Source organism: Mustela putorius, unplaced genomic scaffold, assembly GCF_011764305.1.
Source record: "Mustela putorius furo isolate JIRA1106 unplaced genomic scaffold, ASM1176430v1.1 tig00001618_pilon_pilon_pilon, whole genome shotgun sequence".
Lineage (NCBI taxonomy): Eukaryota > Metazoa > Chordata > Mammalia > Carnivora > Mustelidae > Mustela > Mustela putorius.
This window is the reverse complement of record NW_025421819.1, coordinates 896,900-915,788: the sequence shown is the minus strand read 5'-3', so window position 1 is coordinate 915,788 and position 18,889 is coordinate 896,900. Positions and strand designations below refer to the sequence as shown.

General features: G+C 65.3%; 1 protein-coding gene across 3 annotated transcripts in view; it reads right to left on the bottom strand.

Annotated features, from left to right (window-relative positions):
* Positions 1-15,762: 15,762 nt before the first annotated feature.
* Positions 15,763-18,889, bottom strand: part of PXDN (peroxidasin) — a 68,581-nt gene continuing 65,454 nt past the window's right edge. For all 3 annotated transcript variants that reach the window (XM_045087916.1, XM_045087917.1, XM_045087918.1), the window contains 2 exons: positions 18,227-18,340; positions 15,763-17,703 (listed from right to left, as the gene is read on the bottom strand). In XM_045087916.1, coding sequence (XP_044943851.1) covers positions 17,584-17,703; positions 18,227-18,340 — 234 coding nt within the window. In that variant the 3' untranslated portion in view covers positions 15,763-17,583. The remainder of the gene's footprint in view (positions 17,704-18,226; positions 18,341-18,889) is intronic.

Below are 18,889 nucleotides of genomic sequence, written 5' to 3'. Positions count from 1 at the left end.
CAAAAATGTGTCAAACGTTTAGAAAAGGTAGAAAAACCACTGAAAGAAGTTAATGTAGTCCTAAGTTAATGTAGGACGTTTTCATATTTATGAACGAGATGACTGAATGTTGTTAAAAATGTCGTTGGAGCCCACACTGAATTACAGACTCAGTGCAGCAGCAGATCCAACTTGGGGCAGACCTCGCAGGCCGTGACAGGCTGACGGGCAGCAAGGTCCAGACCGAGAACGGCCAGGACAGTCTTCAAGAGGACACCCCGACGAGCCCCACTCCCAGGCACGAACCACGGCCGTGTGGTCTCGGTGCAGGAACCCAGGTGAAGCAGTGCCTCAGGGACCGCACGTGTCCAGCCGCGACTGAGACACAGCAACCCCCGACCAGGGGTCGGCCAGGTCAGCTGTGCACGCGTGTGGACAAGCGCCAACCGTCCCGTGTTCTACCTAAAACTACTTTCCAGGGGCCCCTGGGGGGCTCATTCGTTAAGCATCTGCCTTCAGCTCAGGTCATGATCTGGGGTCCCGGGTCCTGGGATCGAGCCCCGCGTCGGGCTCCCTGCTCGGCGGGGAGAGGCGAGCACGGCACATGAGGATACACAATGGCCCTCAAGACTTCTCCAACAGGATGGGGAAAGCTCGTAAAGGGAGGGTTGGTAAGTAGGACTCGACGGAAACCGCACAAGAGACAGGTGCTGAGAAGGAGAGGCGCGAGTGAGGGACGGGCTGGAGCACGTGTCCCTGAAGGACTGCTGTGCGGAACACGCACGGAACCAGGAACCGCCGAGAGACCCGACCGGCTACGTGAGGACAGGCCCGGGGAGAGAGTGTTCAGGGGACCGGCCATGACCATGCTGGTGCGCAGGCCGCCCGAGAGGCCGTGCCCCGCCCCCCACTGGGGATATCCGTGGACCCGGTGATGTGTTGCCGCCAGAGGGATGCAGACCGGCAAAACTGGTCTGGAAAACCTTCCAGCAGTTTCTGACGAAGCTGAGCCTGCACTTTTGGCGTCCATGGACACATGGTGCATGGGGGCCCGTGGTGGACGCGCCGTCTGAGCCAGCACGTGGCTGGCGCACGGTGCCGTGGGGACGGTCACCAACGGCCCGAGTGCAAGGGGAGCCCGAAGCCGAATGGCGTGATTAGCGGCAAAGGCCAGACCCAGGCCCCGGTTCTGCACCCGCACACACGCACACAGCGGCCGCTCCGAGGGGAAGGCTCACGTGTGGAGCTCTGGCGCCCGCCCTGGTCTGTGTCCTGGCCGGAGGGCTGCGCTGACAGCATGCCGCGATCCGGAGAGCCACGGGCCCACGTCTGCGAGTCGGCTCTAGCTTGAACGTCAAGGGAGATCCCCGAAGTCCTTCTGCTCTGGGGTCTGCTGCCCCGAAATGGTGTGTTCTGGCAGGGGAAGCCCGAGCTGTGTGTCCAGGAGGCTGAGGTCAGTGTAGGGGACGAGGACGAGCAGAGGGCGCAGAGGGCCTCCCTTACCGCACTTCTGGCCGTGGTCGTTCGGCTGGAATCTCGGGGTCCCACGGGGTCACTGGAAGGCTTGCATCCCAGCTTGGACCCCGGTTGTCGGAGCAGCATGCTTCTGCCGGGGGCTGTCTGCCGCAGCTGGACGCCGTCCCCGTGCCCAGCGTGACCCGCGGGAGCTCAGAGGACCACAAAACGCTTCCTCAAACCAGCCTGCTGCCCTGCTTCCCCACGTCTCCCTGCACAGCTTCACGTCCGGAGAGACCACGGTCCGGCGGGCGAGGGACGCTCCCGCCAAGCCCAGGAAGGGCCCGCAGCCCCAGTGCACCTCCTGGGCGAGGGCCTGTTCCCAACCCCCTTGAGACAAGCCACCCCGCAACTCTGTGGGCCGCGACAGTTTGGTGCTTGCAGGGTTCAGGGACGTCTCCCGAGGAGTGACACCACAGCTCCCCCTCATCGTCTAGTCCTGCTCCCTGGAGAGTCCTGACCTGGACGGGAGATGCTTCACACCCAGGACCGATGGACCCACTAACAGGAAAAGCACATTTTACCAGAAAATTTGGTTATAAACCAGTGCTCCCAGGTGTGGCAGTGGGGGGTGTTGAGGTGACCTCTAGTTACGTCCAGGGTGGCACTCGGCTCCTCCTGCCACGAACCGCCGCATGCACAGGGTCGGGGGAGAGCAGCCCAGAGGCAGGGCCATGAGCCCGCACAGCCGGGGCTTCTCCCCTCCCTGCTCCCCGAGGGCCCCCTGCAGCCCCTGCCTGGAGGGGTCGAGCCCGGGAATAACCTCCAGAGCTCCTTCAAGACCACGGGAGACACAGCGAGCGAGACTCTGCTTCCTGCGGGTGAACCCGAGTCACATCCTCAGGCCAGCGACTCCCGGAGCCGGTGCAGAAGCCGCCCCAGGGTGGAGCCTCCCCGACACACTCGCAGAGAAACCCACTCGCTTCGCCACATCACAACACGGGGCTGGGCTCTGTGCATCTGCTTTTCTGGGACGCGACGCGCAGCTGCACCCCAAAGCCGGGTCCGCATCGTGTGTCTGCAGCGAGGACAGCATGTGCGTTCAGCCCGGCGGTATGCGGGGCGGGCGTCCATCTGCGGGACCCTGAGTCAGCTCCGCAGAACACCGCAGACCCCGGGGTGCCCATCCTGGACTAGAGGCGCCCAGGGCTCACAGCCCCAGGCCCTTAGCTGCAGGCTCAGTTTGAAGCAGGCACTGCCTCGGGGCGGCTGTGCCCAGGGTTGTGTGGCTCCCCTGGGCCACGCCCCACAGCAGGCATGTCCACGCCCCCGTCCACGCCCCCCCTCAGCAGCAGTGGCTGCACCGGAGACCAAGAGCCCCAGGGTGGTGTCTCAGGCCGTCGGGTCTACGGACCCGGACCCGCGTTCCCAGGAGTCCAGGGACGCTGGCTTCCTCCGGCCTCTGCTCCAGCGTCTTCCCCGCTCCGCTGGCCCCGCTCCGCTATTCCCCCCGAGGCCCACGAGTCCCACAGTCGGTCATGGGGAGGGGGCAGAGCACCGGCCCCACAGTACCAGGAACAAGGTCCGAGGTGGGCGGATCTGGCGCTCCCGCAGGCCCAGGGTCCGCAGCTGACGGCTGTGGGGCAGGGCTCGGTGAGCGGGACACCAGCCCTTTCCCCCTCCCAGAAGGACGACCCAGCCTGCCCCCCAGGGGCTGCTCCAACCCCATCCTTCAACACGGACATCCTGCCAAGGCCCTCGGTGCAAAGCTGCCAGCCTCTGGGTGGATGGCTGGTCTCAGCCAGGAAGCCGCCCAGCAGCCAAGAGCTGGTCTCAGCCAGGAAGCCGCCCAGCAGCCAAGTGCTGACCTTCAGCCCGGAGCCAACCAGGAGGGCGTCCGTGGAAGGACCACAGGCAGGCTCCGGCTTGCAGGGTGGCCGCCCGCCCCCGGTCCGCACCAGCCAGCGATGACTCCGCGACCACCTGGCCCACGTCTTCATGTGCACTGGACGGTTACTTCGGACACTCGGTCTGCAGAGACTTCTCCGGCCCGGGAGAGCCCTCAGCTCCGTGGGTGCCTACGTGCGAGCGAGGAGGAGGACGTCCGCCCCGCGGAGGGACAGGCGGCCGTGTCCTCAGAGCAATCCCTCCTCGGAGGCCCAGGGGTGCGTGTGATCAAGGAGTCCCTTACAGCCGGTGATGGAAGAGCCCGCACCTGGCCCACGGTCTGGGTTCGAGGGGCTCATCCGTATTCCACACGTGAAAGCCCAGGTGACCCCAGGAATGGAAGTTTCAGAAAAGCTTATTTTGGATCAATGTTAAAAATGGACTTTCAGGTGTTGGTGGCTGAGCTCAAGTGTTGAAGGCCTGTGGAGGGTTGAGCTCCTCGTCACGGAGGCATTCAAGGGGAGGCCACATTCGCCTAGAATTCAGCTGCATGGAAAGCTGTGCCCGCCGGACGCGGGTTCAGGGAGGCCTCTGCACAGGGTCGGCTGTGGCTGCGTGGCCGGGCTCTCAGTGGGCGAGACAGGCTGTCCCCTCCAGTGGGCCCGCATGCCCGTCCCCACACGTCTCTCACGGGGCGCTGGGTCCTGCACTGGCCTCGTTCCTGACTTTTCCGGCGGCTTCAGACATCTCCGGATGTAGGCAGCCCCCACCCAGCAGCCCAGACTATGGGGACCTGGCCGACCCCGCCTGACCCAGGCCCCCGGGACGCAGGGCTGGCACCACGGGGTGGGGGTTGGTGTTCCAGAAGCGACAGAAGAGACCCCCCCCCCCGATACGTGTCAGAGACTGTTTCCACCTCCTGCCTGGGCGGAGACAGATGTGTCACTATGTGGCAGGTTCCAGAAGAGGGACACCAGGTCCCTGGCACAGGTGGAGACGCCCCCACCCCCGAGCCCCCCCCCACCCGCGTGTCCCATCCAGTGGCTGCAGCCACAGCCCCAAGGGAGCCCCGGGCCTCTGGCCGCCTCCGCTCCCTGGGAGGGATGCCGTGTGGTTCGAGTGACCGCGTCTGGTGCGTGGCGGGGTTGACGGCGGCTGCCACCCAGTGGGAAGGAATGGGGCGTCGGGGCGAGGACAGCCTTCCATCCCTATGACGGGCTCCTCTCCCAGGCCAGGCAGAGGACATGGAGCTGCTCCCCAGACGCCTCCAGGCTGGCCATGCAGCTGACTGCCTGGCAGCCAAGCTCCGATGGGTGCGATGGGACAGGCGCCCACGGACGTGCTCAGACCAGGGAGCCTGAGTCCCGAGAAGCCATGAGGCTCTCATGCTGCCTAAGGTAGCCACCCTGGGCGGTGCCCTTTGTGGGAGGCAGCCATCCGGCCACCGTCCTGGGGACCAGCCCCACATCCAAGCCTGCAGTGTGGGCCTGCCCTGCCCACGCCATTGTGGGAGCAGCTGCGGGGGACGCTGACGCAGCCTCGTCCAGCGGGCACCCCGGCAGCCTCCAACCTACCTCCCCTGGGTGTGTGTGGTGCTGGGGAGTCTGTCAAGATGATCCTCGGTCCTGCACCCGTGGCCCGGAGCCACTCGGGGTGGGGGTGGCCCGTGACCCACGGCCGCCGGGAAGTGCCTCCTCTTGCCCCGACGCTTGAACAAGACAAGGGGGGGGGGACGTCTCCGCGCTCAGTGCTGTGTCCTCAGGGCTGCCGCATCCTACGCCTTGTGACCAGGGCGGGGGCGTGGGTGGGGGATTTCTCTGGCAAGTCTCGGGACAAAGCTTTGCTCCTGGCCCTACATTCTTCTTGCTGCTCGGAATGAACGAACAATGGCAGGAGCCCCAGAAGCCACCCTGAGAGCAAGAGGATGAGAACTGCCCTGCTCCCGACTTAGGAGGGAAAAACAATCCCTCTCTCTGGAAAGGGACTTGTATCTGGGTTTCCTGTTGTAACTTCCCACTCTCAGGGGGAACTCGGCTGCTGAGCCCAGCCACCAATGCAGCAACAGTAAGCAAAGGGCTCTGAGGTCCTTTCAGGGTGACAGCCGTGCCCTGAGCTCAGGAACAGGGAAGCCAGCCGCAGCCGCAGCCGCAGGAAGGGGCACTGGGATGTGGAGGTCGGGGAGCCTTCTCCAAGGACGCGGCTGCACAGCCGAGATGCTCCCCGTGCACTGGCGGCTTCCGGGGCCGAGGCTGCAGGCCAAGGCCACAGCAGGCCTGGAGCCCCAGGAAGTCAGCGGCCCGGGCCACAGAGGAAGAGGGAGCGGCGCGGGCCCCTCTGGGTGAAGGAAGGGGTGTCGCGCAGGGCCGGTGAGGGGACACGGAGCCCGAGAGGTTAGGGGAGGATTTGAGTTGAGTCCCTGCAGGGCTTGGAGGGGACGGGCTGATGGTAGTCCAGGCTCCCGACCAGGACACTGTGCGGCTGCTGTGGGCAGCGCTGGCTGTCCACCAGCACCGTCCCCACTGCTGCCGGCTGCTCACCGTCACTGCAGGGTCTACAGGCACGTCAGTGTCCCCAGGGCGACAGGCCCCATGAGAACCACGGCTCTGACCCGTCCGCATGGACATGGGCCCGTGGGGCACCGGGGGCCAGGCTACGTGACGGAGCCACGTCACTCGCAGAGTCGTGTGTTTGCCACACTGGGCGCAACCCCGCCAGGCACAGGAAGGACCTTTGCAGGCCGCGCGGCACCTCTCGTGTGACCGTGGGCGGGGCACAGCTCAGGATGGGGGGGCTGTCGGGATGGCAGCTCCAGGGCTGGCCCGAGACCGCCTGTGGGAACCTGGTCCACGAGACCCAGGACCGGATGGACCCAGGGGCGACCTCAGTGGCTGGGGGGGACACTCTCTGGGGGATGGCGGTGCATGGTGAGACCTGAGCTCAGGGGACGGGTCTGGGCTGGAGGAACACCTCAGGGAGCCATCTGCGTGGCCATGCCAGATGTCGCTGCTTCCACTGCCCACGAGGAAATGCGGCTTTGGACGACGCCACACGGAGCCAAGCCCCATCCGGCTGGTCAGGGAGCCGCAGGGTGTGGGGTCATGGCTCATGGCTGATGAGAAAATGGCCCAGCCTGCTTGTGTGACGGCGGCCGCGGGACAAGGGGGCAGCACCCTCTCGTCTGGTCCCCAGAAACTTCTGCTGCGACCTGACAGGCCTCGGGGCCAGGAGAGTGATGGTGAACAGATGCATATCTGGGGGGGGGAGGGAGATGCCCCCTGATAAGACGCAGAAGAAACAGCCCGAACAGCCCACGTGGTGGTTCCAGGACTAATTTTAGGCCCAAAGGGCTCCATCCATCACCAAACACAAACACGGCCCAGAGCTCACACGCAAGCCTTCTAACAGAAATGGCCCCGGCTGGAAGATTCCAGAACTCGATAGGAACGGAGACATGCGCTCCTGGTTAATGGACAGCTCGGCTCACTGAGGAAGACTGAGTAATAATTCCAGGAAGTCGGATTTCCATGCAGGAGACTCCTGGCAAATCTGGAGGAAATACTTTCAGTCGGGTCAGACCCACTGGAAATTGTCCCCAAGGCAGATGTCACGTAAAAGGCAGCAGAAGATGAACGAACAAAAGGTTCAGGCTAAAACAGCAAGCGCCCAAGGTCACGTGGCCACCGGCAACCGGGCGCCTAACAAATGTCATGCAGTGTTCCTGCAGCTTTCCTGCGAGTCGGACACAATGGGGTCAAATGCGCAGGATCCCGACCCAGCACGACCCCTGAGACGCGTCACGGTGGACACCTCTGCACGTCGCCCGGGGCCACAGCTCCCCGAGCACGACCAGCTGCCTGGCACCTCCTGCGCCGTGAGGACGGGCCTCCTTTGGCTTGGGGCGCAGGTCTGCAGAGAAGCCGCCGATCCCGACAGACCCAGCAGGGGCTGCCCCGCGGCCACCTTTCCACGGATGGCAGCCCGACCTCACGGACTGTCTTTCCTCAAAAATACTGTTGAATTTAAAAAATCAGTCCTACTGAAGGTGGCCTTAGTGGCAGGGGGCGGGGTTCTTCCTGCGTCCCCAGACTGTCCCTGACGCCTGAAGGGGCTCCAGCCGGGTGGGCGGTCTGTGGGGGACAACGGGAGGCCCCATGGACAGACCCCCGGCCCCTTGCTGGAGGCTGACGCCAATGGGAAGGGACCGCGTGGCCTGGGAGCCCAGAGGCCTGCCCCTCCCGCCGCCCCTCCCGCCGTCCGAGGCCCGTTTCCCACAGCCCTTGTCTGCTCAGCCCGCACGGGGGTTCTTCTGGGCCTGCCCCACGCCCAGGCCCCACCAGCCCCTCCTCAGTGCCTGGGGGGAGGCTCCTCTCCTGACCCCGCCCCCAGCAGGCCCCTCTCTCCAGACCCCATCCCCAGGCCCCAGGGCCCCTGCTCACCTCTGGCACCATCTGCCACGGGGCCTGTGCTCCTCTGGGGGGAGGGGCAGTGCCCTCCAGCACCCGGGGCCTCAGGCGGGGCTTGGTCAACATTTGCGGGAGCGAAGGACACAGCTGCCCCGTGAAGCTCTGCCCAGGGCCCGCACAGCCCAGCAGCGTGGGAGCACGGGGGGCCGGCGTGGACATCTTCACATACACACGCACCCACCAGAATGCCCCGACCCGGTCCCCGCCCTCGGGCCTGTGAGGCATCCCGCCCTGGGGGCTGGGGGTCCGGTGTCGGGCAGAGAAGGGCTGACACCCTGCAGGGGGAGGGCGGAAAGCCGGACGGCGGCGCTGGATGGCGTCCAGTCCCTGTGCTCACGCGGCCGAGACAACGTGTCCCCGGAAGACGGAAGCGACGCAGTGAGGAAGCAGATGTCCCTGATTTACGGCGCGGGGGAAGGAGGTGCTGGACAGCTGAGGGCCCTTCGGGTCCACCAAGGGGGGTTCCAGGCAGAATCTGAGCGAGGTGTCCGAGGCACCGCGTGCCTGCCACTGGCCCTTCCCCTCGTGGGGCTGGTGTCACCACTTGGCCTGCAAGGTGTTCCCTGGTCTGGTCACCTTTCCGGGCCCCATGAGAGCGAGGAGGGCCAGCCTCAACGTGGGGACCTCAGGGGCGTCACCGGCCCAAACAGAAAGTGAAGGCACCTCGAAGCGGCCATCTGAACCGGCCGCGCCACTGGCTTTCCTCCTACCTGCTGCCCGGCTGGGGGCCTTCGGGCCGTGGGCCAGGGGCTCTGCGGCTCCGCTCCCTGCAGTGAGGGAATTGGTCTGGCCCGAAGGACTCATGGCGCCTTGGATGTGGGGAGTCCCAACAAAGGACGCTGTGACATCTTCACCTACAGGGAGAGCACGTGTGCACGGGGGGCCATGCCGGGCCCTACCTTCTCATTAGGACAGACGCCAGGAGGGGCCGTGGGACGCCGGAGCCCCACGTCTCCCCCGGACCTAGTGTCTCCGCAAAGAGGCAAACTGATTTCAACATCCAGGTCGCTTCCGTTGCTACGAGTCTGTAGTGGCGCAAATTAGTGGGATGCGTAAGTAAAAAGCAAACTTCTGTCCAGAAACCCGTCAGAGAGAGGACTTCGTACCAAACCTCGCTCCACGGGCGTCCCCCCACCCCACCGGGAATGGACGCGCCTCCTGCCTTCTGTGACCGACCCCACGTCCGCCGCACGGAACGTGCCTTCTGCTCTGGCCGCTCACTGCCGTTGGGAAGACGAACCCCAAGCACAGGCACACGGGCTCTGCACATGTGATCCCGAAAACCCCAGAAGCGACTTGATACCACGGGTCTGCCTCACGCAAGCAGCCTACGGGGGGTGTCGCGGGGGCAGACAGCGACACCACAGAAAGGGCCCCCAGTGTCTGCGCGGCCCGTCCTCCGTGACCTCCCCGTCCTCCGTGACCTCCCCGCTCTGCAGGCACGGAGCGGCAGCCCCGACGGCACGGTGGCTTATCCCGCATCTCAGCTGCGGTTCTGCCGGAGGCAAGGTCGTAGCGGGGGCCACGGTCCCGGGAGTCTGTCACCTGGCGGGAGACACCAAGGGCCAGGAATGAGAGCTCCCCGTCAGGACACAGAACCCGGGGAGCCCCGAGGACAGGGTGGTGCAGCAGGGCAGGCCCAGACGGGGCGGGGCGGCTGGCTGCACACGGCACCCTCCCCCACTGGGGCCGCGCTCCCCCACAGGCCACCTTCCTGCCCAAACACGCCGGCCAGGTGTGGTCAGCCCACAGCGCGCGACAGTGGCCGGCCCTCGGACCCGTGCTCAGCATCTGACCGGGGTCCCATGGTGTCCACCCCGGCGTGACCCTGGAGGGTGCCGCGTGGAACACTGGCTGCCATGTGTGCACGAGGGCCACATCCCCTCCTGGGCCAGGGACGGCTCTAGAGTCCAGCCTCCCAGCGGAGGGTCCGGCAGCAGGGGCCTGCAGACAACTGGGGAGGACCAGGCAAATCCCCTCTCCAAGCACAGCACCCTCCAGAACGAGCATTGTCACCAACCCTCAAGGTCACCGGCTTTCTGAAGGGGTCAGGCAGGAGCCCAGGCTTGCGACGCACCACCCACACCAACACCCCCATGTGTCTGGGTTCCCCGTGTGGCGTCCCCTAATTCAGTGCTCCCCCAGGCGAGTCCAGCCGCGGCCCAGCGCCTTCCGGCCGAGAGCACTTTCCCCCCAAATCTGTCGCCCCCACACTTACAGGTCATGGGGCATTTGGTCCACGTTTGCTGTCTCCGCACACCTGACATCCTACCCGTGAACGGGAGCCGTGACTGCGGCCGCGTCCCTTCTCCAGCCGTTCATGGGGTGGGTAAGACCAAGGGTGGGATCCTCCGTCCCGCTCGCGAGACACCTGCCGGTGGGCCCACACATGCGTCGGGGTCTGCCCCCGGGTCTGCCCCCAACAGAGACAACCAGCAACGTCTGTGGGCGGGTCCAGGCCCCTTCTTCCCGGGGCGTCTGCCTTCGACCACAAACCCACCAACCCCTCGCACCCCGGGACCCACACCTGCGGGTGACGTCGCCCCGCGTCCTCTGGGCCCCGGGGGTTGGCAGCTTACGGCGAGGCTCCACTTGCTCGTGGCCCGGCCCTCCCCCTTGTTCTCAGAAGAAACTGTCGGTGCCACGTGAGACCTGAAGGGGAGACACGTGGCTCAGTCATTTGCTTACGGGGCTGAGTGTGCTGTGGGGTGGACGGGCCGGACACGCGAGCAAGATGCCCTGCCCCCACCCACCAATGCTCCCTCTGCTCTCTGGGCCCCTCTTCTCGGGGCACCCCACCCGCCCGCCAGCGCCCCCTCCTCGCCAGGACACCCCTACCCTCCTGCTAACTGCCCCCCGCCACCACCCGGGGTCCAGCTGCCGGCTCTGCCCCCCCCACCGCTGTCCACACTGAACTTGTGGCACCAGGAGTGCCAGCTGCACGTCCCTCACACGGGGGGTGGGGGCGCTTCAGGTCCAGGCCCCCAGACGGTCCATCCCACAGGAACCGCTTCCAGCAGCAGGGTCCTGAGACACGCGTGTCCCTCCAGCGCCGGCTTGTGGGGAAACTGAGGCAGGCGCTCTAGATGGGGCCTGTGGCTCTGCCAGCGGACACGCAAGCCGCTCTTCGTTGCTGACACGGGGACGGTGCATCTGCCCTCCCACCGCAGACGGGGCTCGGGAAGCAAAGGGCACCGCACGCGTCACCGCGGGGCACCTGTTGGACCTGGCCCCGTCCGTCACATGGCTGACGCGGTGCGCGTGTGTGATGGCCGCCGACGGGCGAGGAGCCGGCTGTGTGGGTCTCTGTGAAGAGGTCACACCACACGGAATCGAGGGACCTCGGTCCTCGTGGCTGTCCCCCCTGGCCTGGTCCAGTGTCCGCACCCTCCATCTGCCCGCTCCTGTCCGCAGCCCCTCAGAGCTGGCCACGGCAGGCGCCCAGAGAGCCACTGAACACGCACAGCAGGGAAGGTGGCCAGCGGGGTGCCGGGACCTGGAGCATGCTGACGGCCCAGCTGCGGACCGAGGCCGGTGCTGTGTCCGCTCGCCCTGACCAGAGCCCGGCTGACAGCTCGCGAGAATGACGGCCCCAGGCAGGAGCGGCCGCGGAGTCGCCGGCGGAGCTGGCCTCCCTGGGAACCTCGCAGGGAACTCGCCGCACGGCCGCACCCGAGGGGCTCGGACCGTGTTCTCCCTGCAGGACGGCCGCCTGCGGTGTAGACTCGACAGCTCGGGGAGTGGGGGTGCCGTTCTCCGACAGACCACACGTTTCTGTTTCCCACTGACCCTAACTGTGTTCCTGTCACACAAGCGGCACCAGCTGGTCATTCGACAGCCCGAGGGGCCGTGGAACTGGGAGCCAGGAGCGAGTGACTGCAGCCAGACGCCCGCCCGCATCCCACGTCTTCAGACAAGTTATTTGCAGAAATGGAAACACTCTGTTATCTGCCCACAGGTGGGGACCCTCGTGCTGAGCGGTACGGGGACCACTGCCAACGAGGGGCGGGGTCAGCGAGGGTTCCCGAGTACCCGGGACCCCGTGGCGGCCAAGGCAAGACGGTGTGGGGACCGAGCCGTGAGCCCACTGGGGACCTACGGGCCGTGCCCACGAGACGGGCCACGGAGACCGGCGGTGAGCGGCAGAGCATGGCGCTGCCCTCACAACCCGACCCGGCGGCGGCCTCTGCGGACCAGCATGGCAGGCAGTGTAGGGACAGGAGACCCCTTCACAGAACAGGGACAGGCAGCGGGGCCGACGGACACGGGAACGGGTGTTTGGAGGCCACGGAAGGAAGCTGGCGGCCGGCAGGAACCGGGGGCTCATCCTGGAGCAGGTGCTCCGTCTCTCAGGAGTGGTTTCGGGCCCCTGCGGGTTGGGGAACTCCCGTCGGGATCCTGCGTCCAGATGCTGCGGGTCAAGTGGAGGGGAGCTTCTCAGCGACACTTTGCACGGCAAATGGAGTGGGGACAGCTCCACCGTCCACAGCGTCTCTGGTTTGTGTGAAGACGTGACGGAGCCCGGGGAGCTGTGTCCAGGCAGGGCTGCCCAGGAACGAGGCTGTGCACAGGGGCCGGGCGGACGGTCCGGCTCACGCTGTGTACCTGCTGGGGCGCGAGCATGCCGCGTCTGGCCACCGGGGTGGAGGGCTCTCGCGGCGGCGTGGGACGCGGCGGGCACAGACACACAGGGAGAGGAGGCCTGTGTACACCGCCGGCCAGCGCAAACAAGGCCACCAGGACTCCGTCCTTCCCACGCGAGCCGCGCTCAGAAGACACGCAGCCCCGTCGAAGCCTGGGCAGAGCGCAGAACCCAGGGTCCGTGTTCACTCTCTCCGGGCTCGATGACAGGACAGGAGTACTGGCCCCAGGGTCAGAAGCAGGACTGGCCCTGGTCTCCGGCCCTTCCCGATTTCGGGGCACCGAGCCCACCCCGGGCGATCCGCACATGCCCGCGACCCACACGGGCCCACGGCGCAGGCTGTCTCCGCGGTGAGCCCCGCTCGTGGCCCAGGGAGACGGTGGCGCACGGAGTCCACGTCTGCAACGGGCGTCGTTCACGAGCACAGACGCAGGCGCTCTCCAGGGAGCTCCTCGGAGACCAGCTGCGCACGAGTCATGGGGCAAAGGCTGTGTGTCCGCCCTGACCTGTTCACTGACGGACGACAAACAATACGAAAATCCGTTTGCGCTGGAAGGAGGTAGATAAGCTGAGAAGCATCTGACCATGACATCTCGCGGCTTCACGACTCGGGGCTCAGAGCCGGGGCTTGAACCACCTGAGGGGAACTCGGTTTTGGCCGACACTTTTGAGAGCAACGTTTTCCCACGCCGTTTATGAAGATCGATGTTGGAAAAGGACGGAGAATGATGAAGTCGGATTCCAGTTCTTTCTGTCTCCCAAAGCTCTGAGATAAATGGCCCCACAAGGAATGGCCCCCAACCTCGGGGTCACCGCAGACGACTCGGGACGTGAGGTGTTCCCTCCCTCCGCAGTCCCAGCAAACCAGCGGACAAAGTTTCTCCTGGAAAATGTGGCTTCCCGGCAGAACGGCCCTCGAGCAGCTGTCAGGAATCATCACGGAAAAACGTGACTTTGCGATGGCCGTGTGAAGGCCGAGACACGCTTATGACAGGAACCGAGGCCGGTAGGGACGCCTGGCTCTGCACAAGGAAACCGGACACCAAAACAGCGGACAGAAGCCGAGCTACTCTCAACAGATCCCACAGACGTGAACACAGGCACCACTGGAGTCTGCGGAACCTTCTAGAATCTAACACGCCACCCCAAGGCCAATGCCTCGCGGTTTGGGGCAGGAGGATGCTCGTCTCCCCGAACACGACTCTCCCTCGAAAGCACGACTTGAGGATGGAGCATAAAACGAGCACGGAACAGCCGAGACAGGAGGCCACCTGGTCAGGGCCTTGGTCACCAGCGCCGTGATGTCAGAGAGCCCCTGGGGGACAGCCCGGAGGAGGAGGAACAGGAAAGCGGGGGTGGGGGTGGGGGACTCCGGATGCGGCTCAGCCCCTCTGCTGGTGGCACCAAGGGCAGGGCCCACATCCGGAGTCCCCCACCTGCTCTGCACCCGCAGGAGGCCCGGCACAGTGTCCCCCACCACAGGGGCCACATGCCCGTCTGCACCCACAGGACGAGGCTCGGCCGGCCAAGCACCCGCCGTGTGCCCAGATGGTCCACCTCCTGTCTCAGCCTCCACCGCGGGAAGTCGGCGGGGCGAGCCCTGGAACAAAACCTGCAAACCACAGGACTTCCCGAAACCGGTCTCCACGGCAGATGCAATTTTTCCTAAACATGAAATACTCGAAAACACATTTGCTGAGTTCACTAAATGCTTCTGGTGAGTCGCTTGGCAAATACAACACAGATATGTGGGTCACCTGGTGTGTAACTCCGCACACAGGAAGCAGGTGTGAAATGTTTTTACAAAGGCAGAAGAAACGTCTGTAGACTTTCCTCACAGTTCTTAAGAGCCAACAGTCACTTTCTGCCAGCTTCACCTGGTCTCTAAAGCAGTCCGAGGCGCCATTCCCTGCCCCCTGCGCCCGGCACCGGTGGGGACCACGCTGGCTGTCTCTGGGCGGAGCTGCAGGGCCCCCGTGCACCGAACCCTTCCTGGGTCCTGCGCACGGCTCAAGGCTCCTCTAGCGCAGAGGACTGGACTGTGGACCCCGCTCCGTCCTGCTCCTCCCAGGGAAGGTCTTGGTGTCGCCCGTCCCTGCGCCTGCTCAGAGCAGGAGCCAGGAGAGCTCCTGCCGCACCCACCCACCCCAGACCCACTGCCGGTCCTTCCAGGGGCTGCCCTCCCACGGGAGGCCGGTGCACAGCCCGGGCGCTCATCTCCAGCGAGGGGGACCGAGGCCAGGCGGGTGCAGGGCACCCCACCCAGAGTCCTCGCAACCTTCAGCCGACGCAGTCGCGGCTCTACTTGGACACATGCCCGCCAAGCTTCCGCTCATGACGACCTTGAAGCAGTCGAGCTTAAGCGGAACGGATAATCTCCGAGGTCACACGAAGCACACAGCACGACACGCGTCTGCAGAAAGCTGGATGAACCCCGCGAGAGCGGGAAACAGGAGGCTTCGAGCTCCCCGCGTCCCCACAAGGAGAGGCCCGCCTGTCGGTGTGTGGCCCCGAGATCGACGGGACACCCCGTCACAGTGGCAGACGACGGGGCACCACCACTGCTCCCGAAACTCGGCACGTGCACGCTGGAAGCGCAAGTGTCAGATTTTGAAGCAATTTGGCAATTTAAGAAACCCTTTTTCTCAGTATTTCAAATGTTCTTCTCGTGATGATTCTGTCTAAGGTAGTGACTTTCTCTCGGTCTCGTGAAGGTGCCCCAATTCCCTCCAGTTCTCTTTGGAGCAGCGTCCACTCCTACCCTGTACCTGGAGCCCAGGGCAGGCACTGGTGTCCCCTGCAACCCGCAGCATGGTCCCTTGGGGACCCTCCCATCACGGGACCCATCCCTGCCACAGCACGTGTCTACTGCAGCGACACGGTCCCTCTGACAAGGACACGTCCTCGTCCACAGCACGACGTGCCCGGAGGCAGGGGCAGCTGAGACCCCAGCCCCCCGTCCGGACCCAGCCCCGCAGCCCCGTGAGAGCACCCAGGCTGCGGCAGGTCCGAGCCCACGCTAACCCTCCAGGCTGCGGCAGGTCCGAGCCCACGCTAACCCTCCAGGCTGGGGCAGGTCCGAGCCCACGCTAACCCTCCAGGCTGCGGCAGGTCCGAGCCCACGCTAACCCTCCAGGCTGCGGCAGGTCTGAGCCCACGCTAACCCTCTTGTCCATTCTCCTTGCTTCTCCTGCCTCACATGTGCCCACGACACAGTGCCCGGAACAGTCTGGCTTTCTCCAGGAGCTGCCCCCTCCCCCCCTGCTGTCGGCCACTCGGAGCCAGCAAGCGGTCGCCCCAACGCAGGCTTGACGGGAAGAAGAACGCCAGACCCCATTTGAAAACGTGGCCCGTTTATTTGAACTGACAGCATCGGTACATAGTGCAAACGTCTCTTTGGTAATGAACTGATTACAACGAACACAGAAGGCACCCGGCTGTCGGCTACAGTCGGAAAGTAAATAAATATGTACATTCGCTTCGCGAGGCTGTGATCCCCCCGCAGTGGCCGCAGAGGGTCCCTCGGGGCCCTGCCCGCCGCTCGGACACCCCGTGTGCTATGAAACCAGGGGCCGCCGCTCCCGCCGCAGTCACACACCCTCACTGTGAGCCGCAGACCGCCCCCACCCGCCCCGCCAAGAGCCTGGTCCTACCGCACATCCTGAACCACATGCGCGCGTCTGTGGCGAGGGCATGTGGCCGCCGGGGGATGGCAGACTCCCGGGTATGGGCGCGGCCCCGTCCCAACGCCAGAGCAGCTTTCCCAACCACCACGCTGGGCGCACGGTTACCCGCTCTCCCGCCGGCCAACACGGCTCAAAGGTGACTTGATATCCCCAAAGACGCCCCACGCCCCGCGAGACACAAGCTGGTATTTGCGACCTGGCGTCCCGAAGCCCGGGAGTCAGGTCGGCTGTGTTTAAAGCCACTGGGGACACTCATGACGGGAGCAGTCGCCTCACCCCGAGGTCGTGGCAGCCCGGTCAGTGCCCGGGATCTCCTGCTCCCGGAAGGACGCCCGCGCCGGGCCAGACCAGGCTCGGAACCCGCCCACCATGTGCCCGACCCCCGAAGACCTGCCTCCAGGCCTCCGGGGTGACGGCCAGCCCACGGTGCCCCATCCCGAACTGGCCACCACATCCTGGGACCACCTGCGTCCTCGGGGATCGCGGGGGGGCCCGCGTCTGTGCACGCTGCTCAGGACAGGCATCACCTCGTGTCTAGAACGAGGAGGAGGCTGCTGGTCGACTGTGCAGAGAGACACCATGAGGTATGATGGTTGCTTCTCTCGGAATTCTAAGACAACTTTTGTGGAGTGGGAAGTGGTTTTTCTGCCGTCGCCGACACCTGGAACGTGCGCAGAATCTCACACAACGTTGTGCGTCTCAAAAATACAAATGAGGTAAAGGGGTCGGTGTTGTTTCTTTACGGCGCTCACACGACCTGAACGTAGAATCCTCCGCGCGGAGAAGTCCGCAGCGCTCGGCGGGACCAGAGCCCAGCGTGTGCCGCGGGCCGGCCTTTGGCAGGAACGGGGTTCACATCTGGCCCTCGCCGGCAGCGTCACACGAGTGCCAGTGGAAACCAGCCTCTTTTGGCCTTTCTGCTCGTGGCTTCATCTCACTCCCACGGGCGAGCGCCGGACGCCGCAGGCAAGCGGGGCCGTCTATTCCAGGACCACATGCTGGCACCCACCGCCCAAACCGTCACCCCAGCTCTCCTGCGAGTCTGTCCGTCGGCCACGCGCCGGTCTTCCCAGAGCGGTGTGCGTCCTTCTGGCGGCTCAATGACCTGCCCTGGTGGCCGGGCTGGTGGCGGGGGTGGGGGCGGGGGCTCGTCTGCAAGCTCCAGGCGTAGAACCAAGCGGGACTCACTTTTGGTCGAGAAGAAACGGTGGTATCCAGGGAAGTGAACTGAGGAGCCTAAATGACTTAACTGTGCAATTTAATAGTAGCACCAATATTTCATCAAAAACATTAAATAAAGACCTGAGAATCTAACGTGAAGTCAGGACATGTGTCCGTGGTTTCTCCTCTGTGAATGCTCTGCTCTGAGCTCCTGCGCTCCGCCGATACGGAGGGGGTCCCTCCCGTCCGCATGCCCTGTGCCGGCCGTCGGTCTCGAGGACACATGGAGGGCCCCGAAGGCCTCGCCGAGCTAAGGCTTCCTTCCCATGCCGTCTCTCGGGCAGACCGGACAGCAGGCCCCACTGGCTCTCACAGGCGCTGGACAGTCGGCAGGTGGGCAAGCCTCCACGAAACAGGTGACCTGCCCGTCCTGGGAGAGAGAGGCAGCAGGACCTGTCACTTCCTGGGGCACGTGGCCTGTGCCTCGCCCCCTGCCCGCCGCCCCCGTGACCAGTCGGGGCTCCTGGGTGCAGTCTGTACTGCGGCCGATGCCCCCGCAGACCCCTGCACTCCCTCCCAAGGTTCCCGCCCCACCCCCACTGCCCACCTGCCCCGGAGAGCTCAGGACCCCATGCGGGCTCAGTGCAGCCCCCAGATTCACATCTGGGATGTCCACCAGGGGGCAAGGAAGGGACACCCACAACGGACACCCCTTCCGGTCCCCGCGTCACCAAACACCCGCGCTTCCCTGAAGCTGGGGCCCGGTCACCATGGCCGATGTGGCCACCACGGCACCTCCATCCCCTTTCTCTGGGGACCGAGAACCACCTGACCGAGGCCACCCGCCTCACTGGTGCAAACACCCTGAGGCAGCCTGGGCCGGGGGTGTGCAGGTCCCCCACCGCAGAGCGCAGCCTGTGCCCCCGCTGCCCACAGCAGAGCCCCAGACGCACCCGGCACTCGCAGACGGAGCACGCGTCCCGCCTCCATTTGGCGCCATTGGCGTGAGGCCCCCCGTCCGCATCTGCGCAGTCCGTGGAGCTGAGCCGCAACTCCAGCCTCTTAATCTGCAGCAAAACAAACACGTGTCCCGCTTGCTGGGGGGGGGGGGAGGTCTGAGCTCTGCGACGCCGGCGCCTCCTGCCCAGCGAGGACGCTTTGGTCCCGAGACCTCCGGGACAGCCCTGGGCGAGCCCTGCCACGTCGGGCATCAAGGGCAGGGGCTGCCGCGTACGGCAGCTCCGGGGAAAGAACAGAATCACGGAGGGGATGGGAGAGGCTCCACGGGACCATGCGGGAACATCCTGCACAGAGACTCCCAGACATGGACAGCCCCGACCGGTCACCATCCTGAGCCACAGGCATCCCAGGGTGACCCTCCTGTACCCCTGCTGCGGCTGCCGACGCGGACAGCGTCTGCGTGGCTGGACGTGCTTCTCGCTGTGCCGGGAGGGCCCGGCAGCCCGCAAGACTCCCACCTCATCTACCGGTCCCAGAGCGGGGTTTCCGCTGAAGGCACCAAAGCTCGCGACCCGCACAGAGAATGGACACAACCGGGCACGGCCACTGCAGGGAGCACCTGCCGGGGAGATCTCTCTGATCAAGGTCGGGGCGCG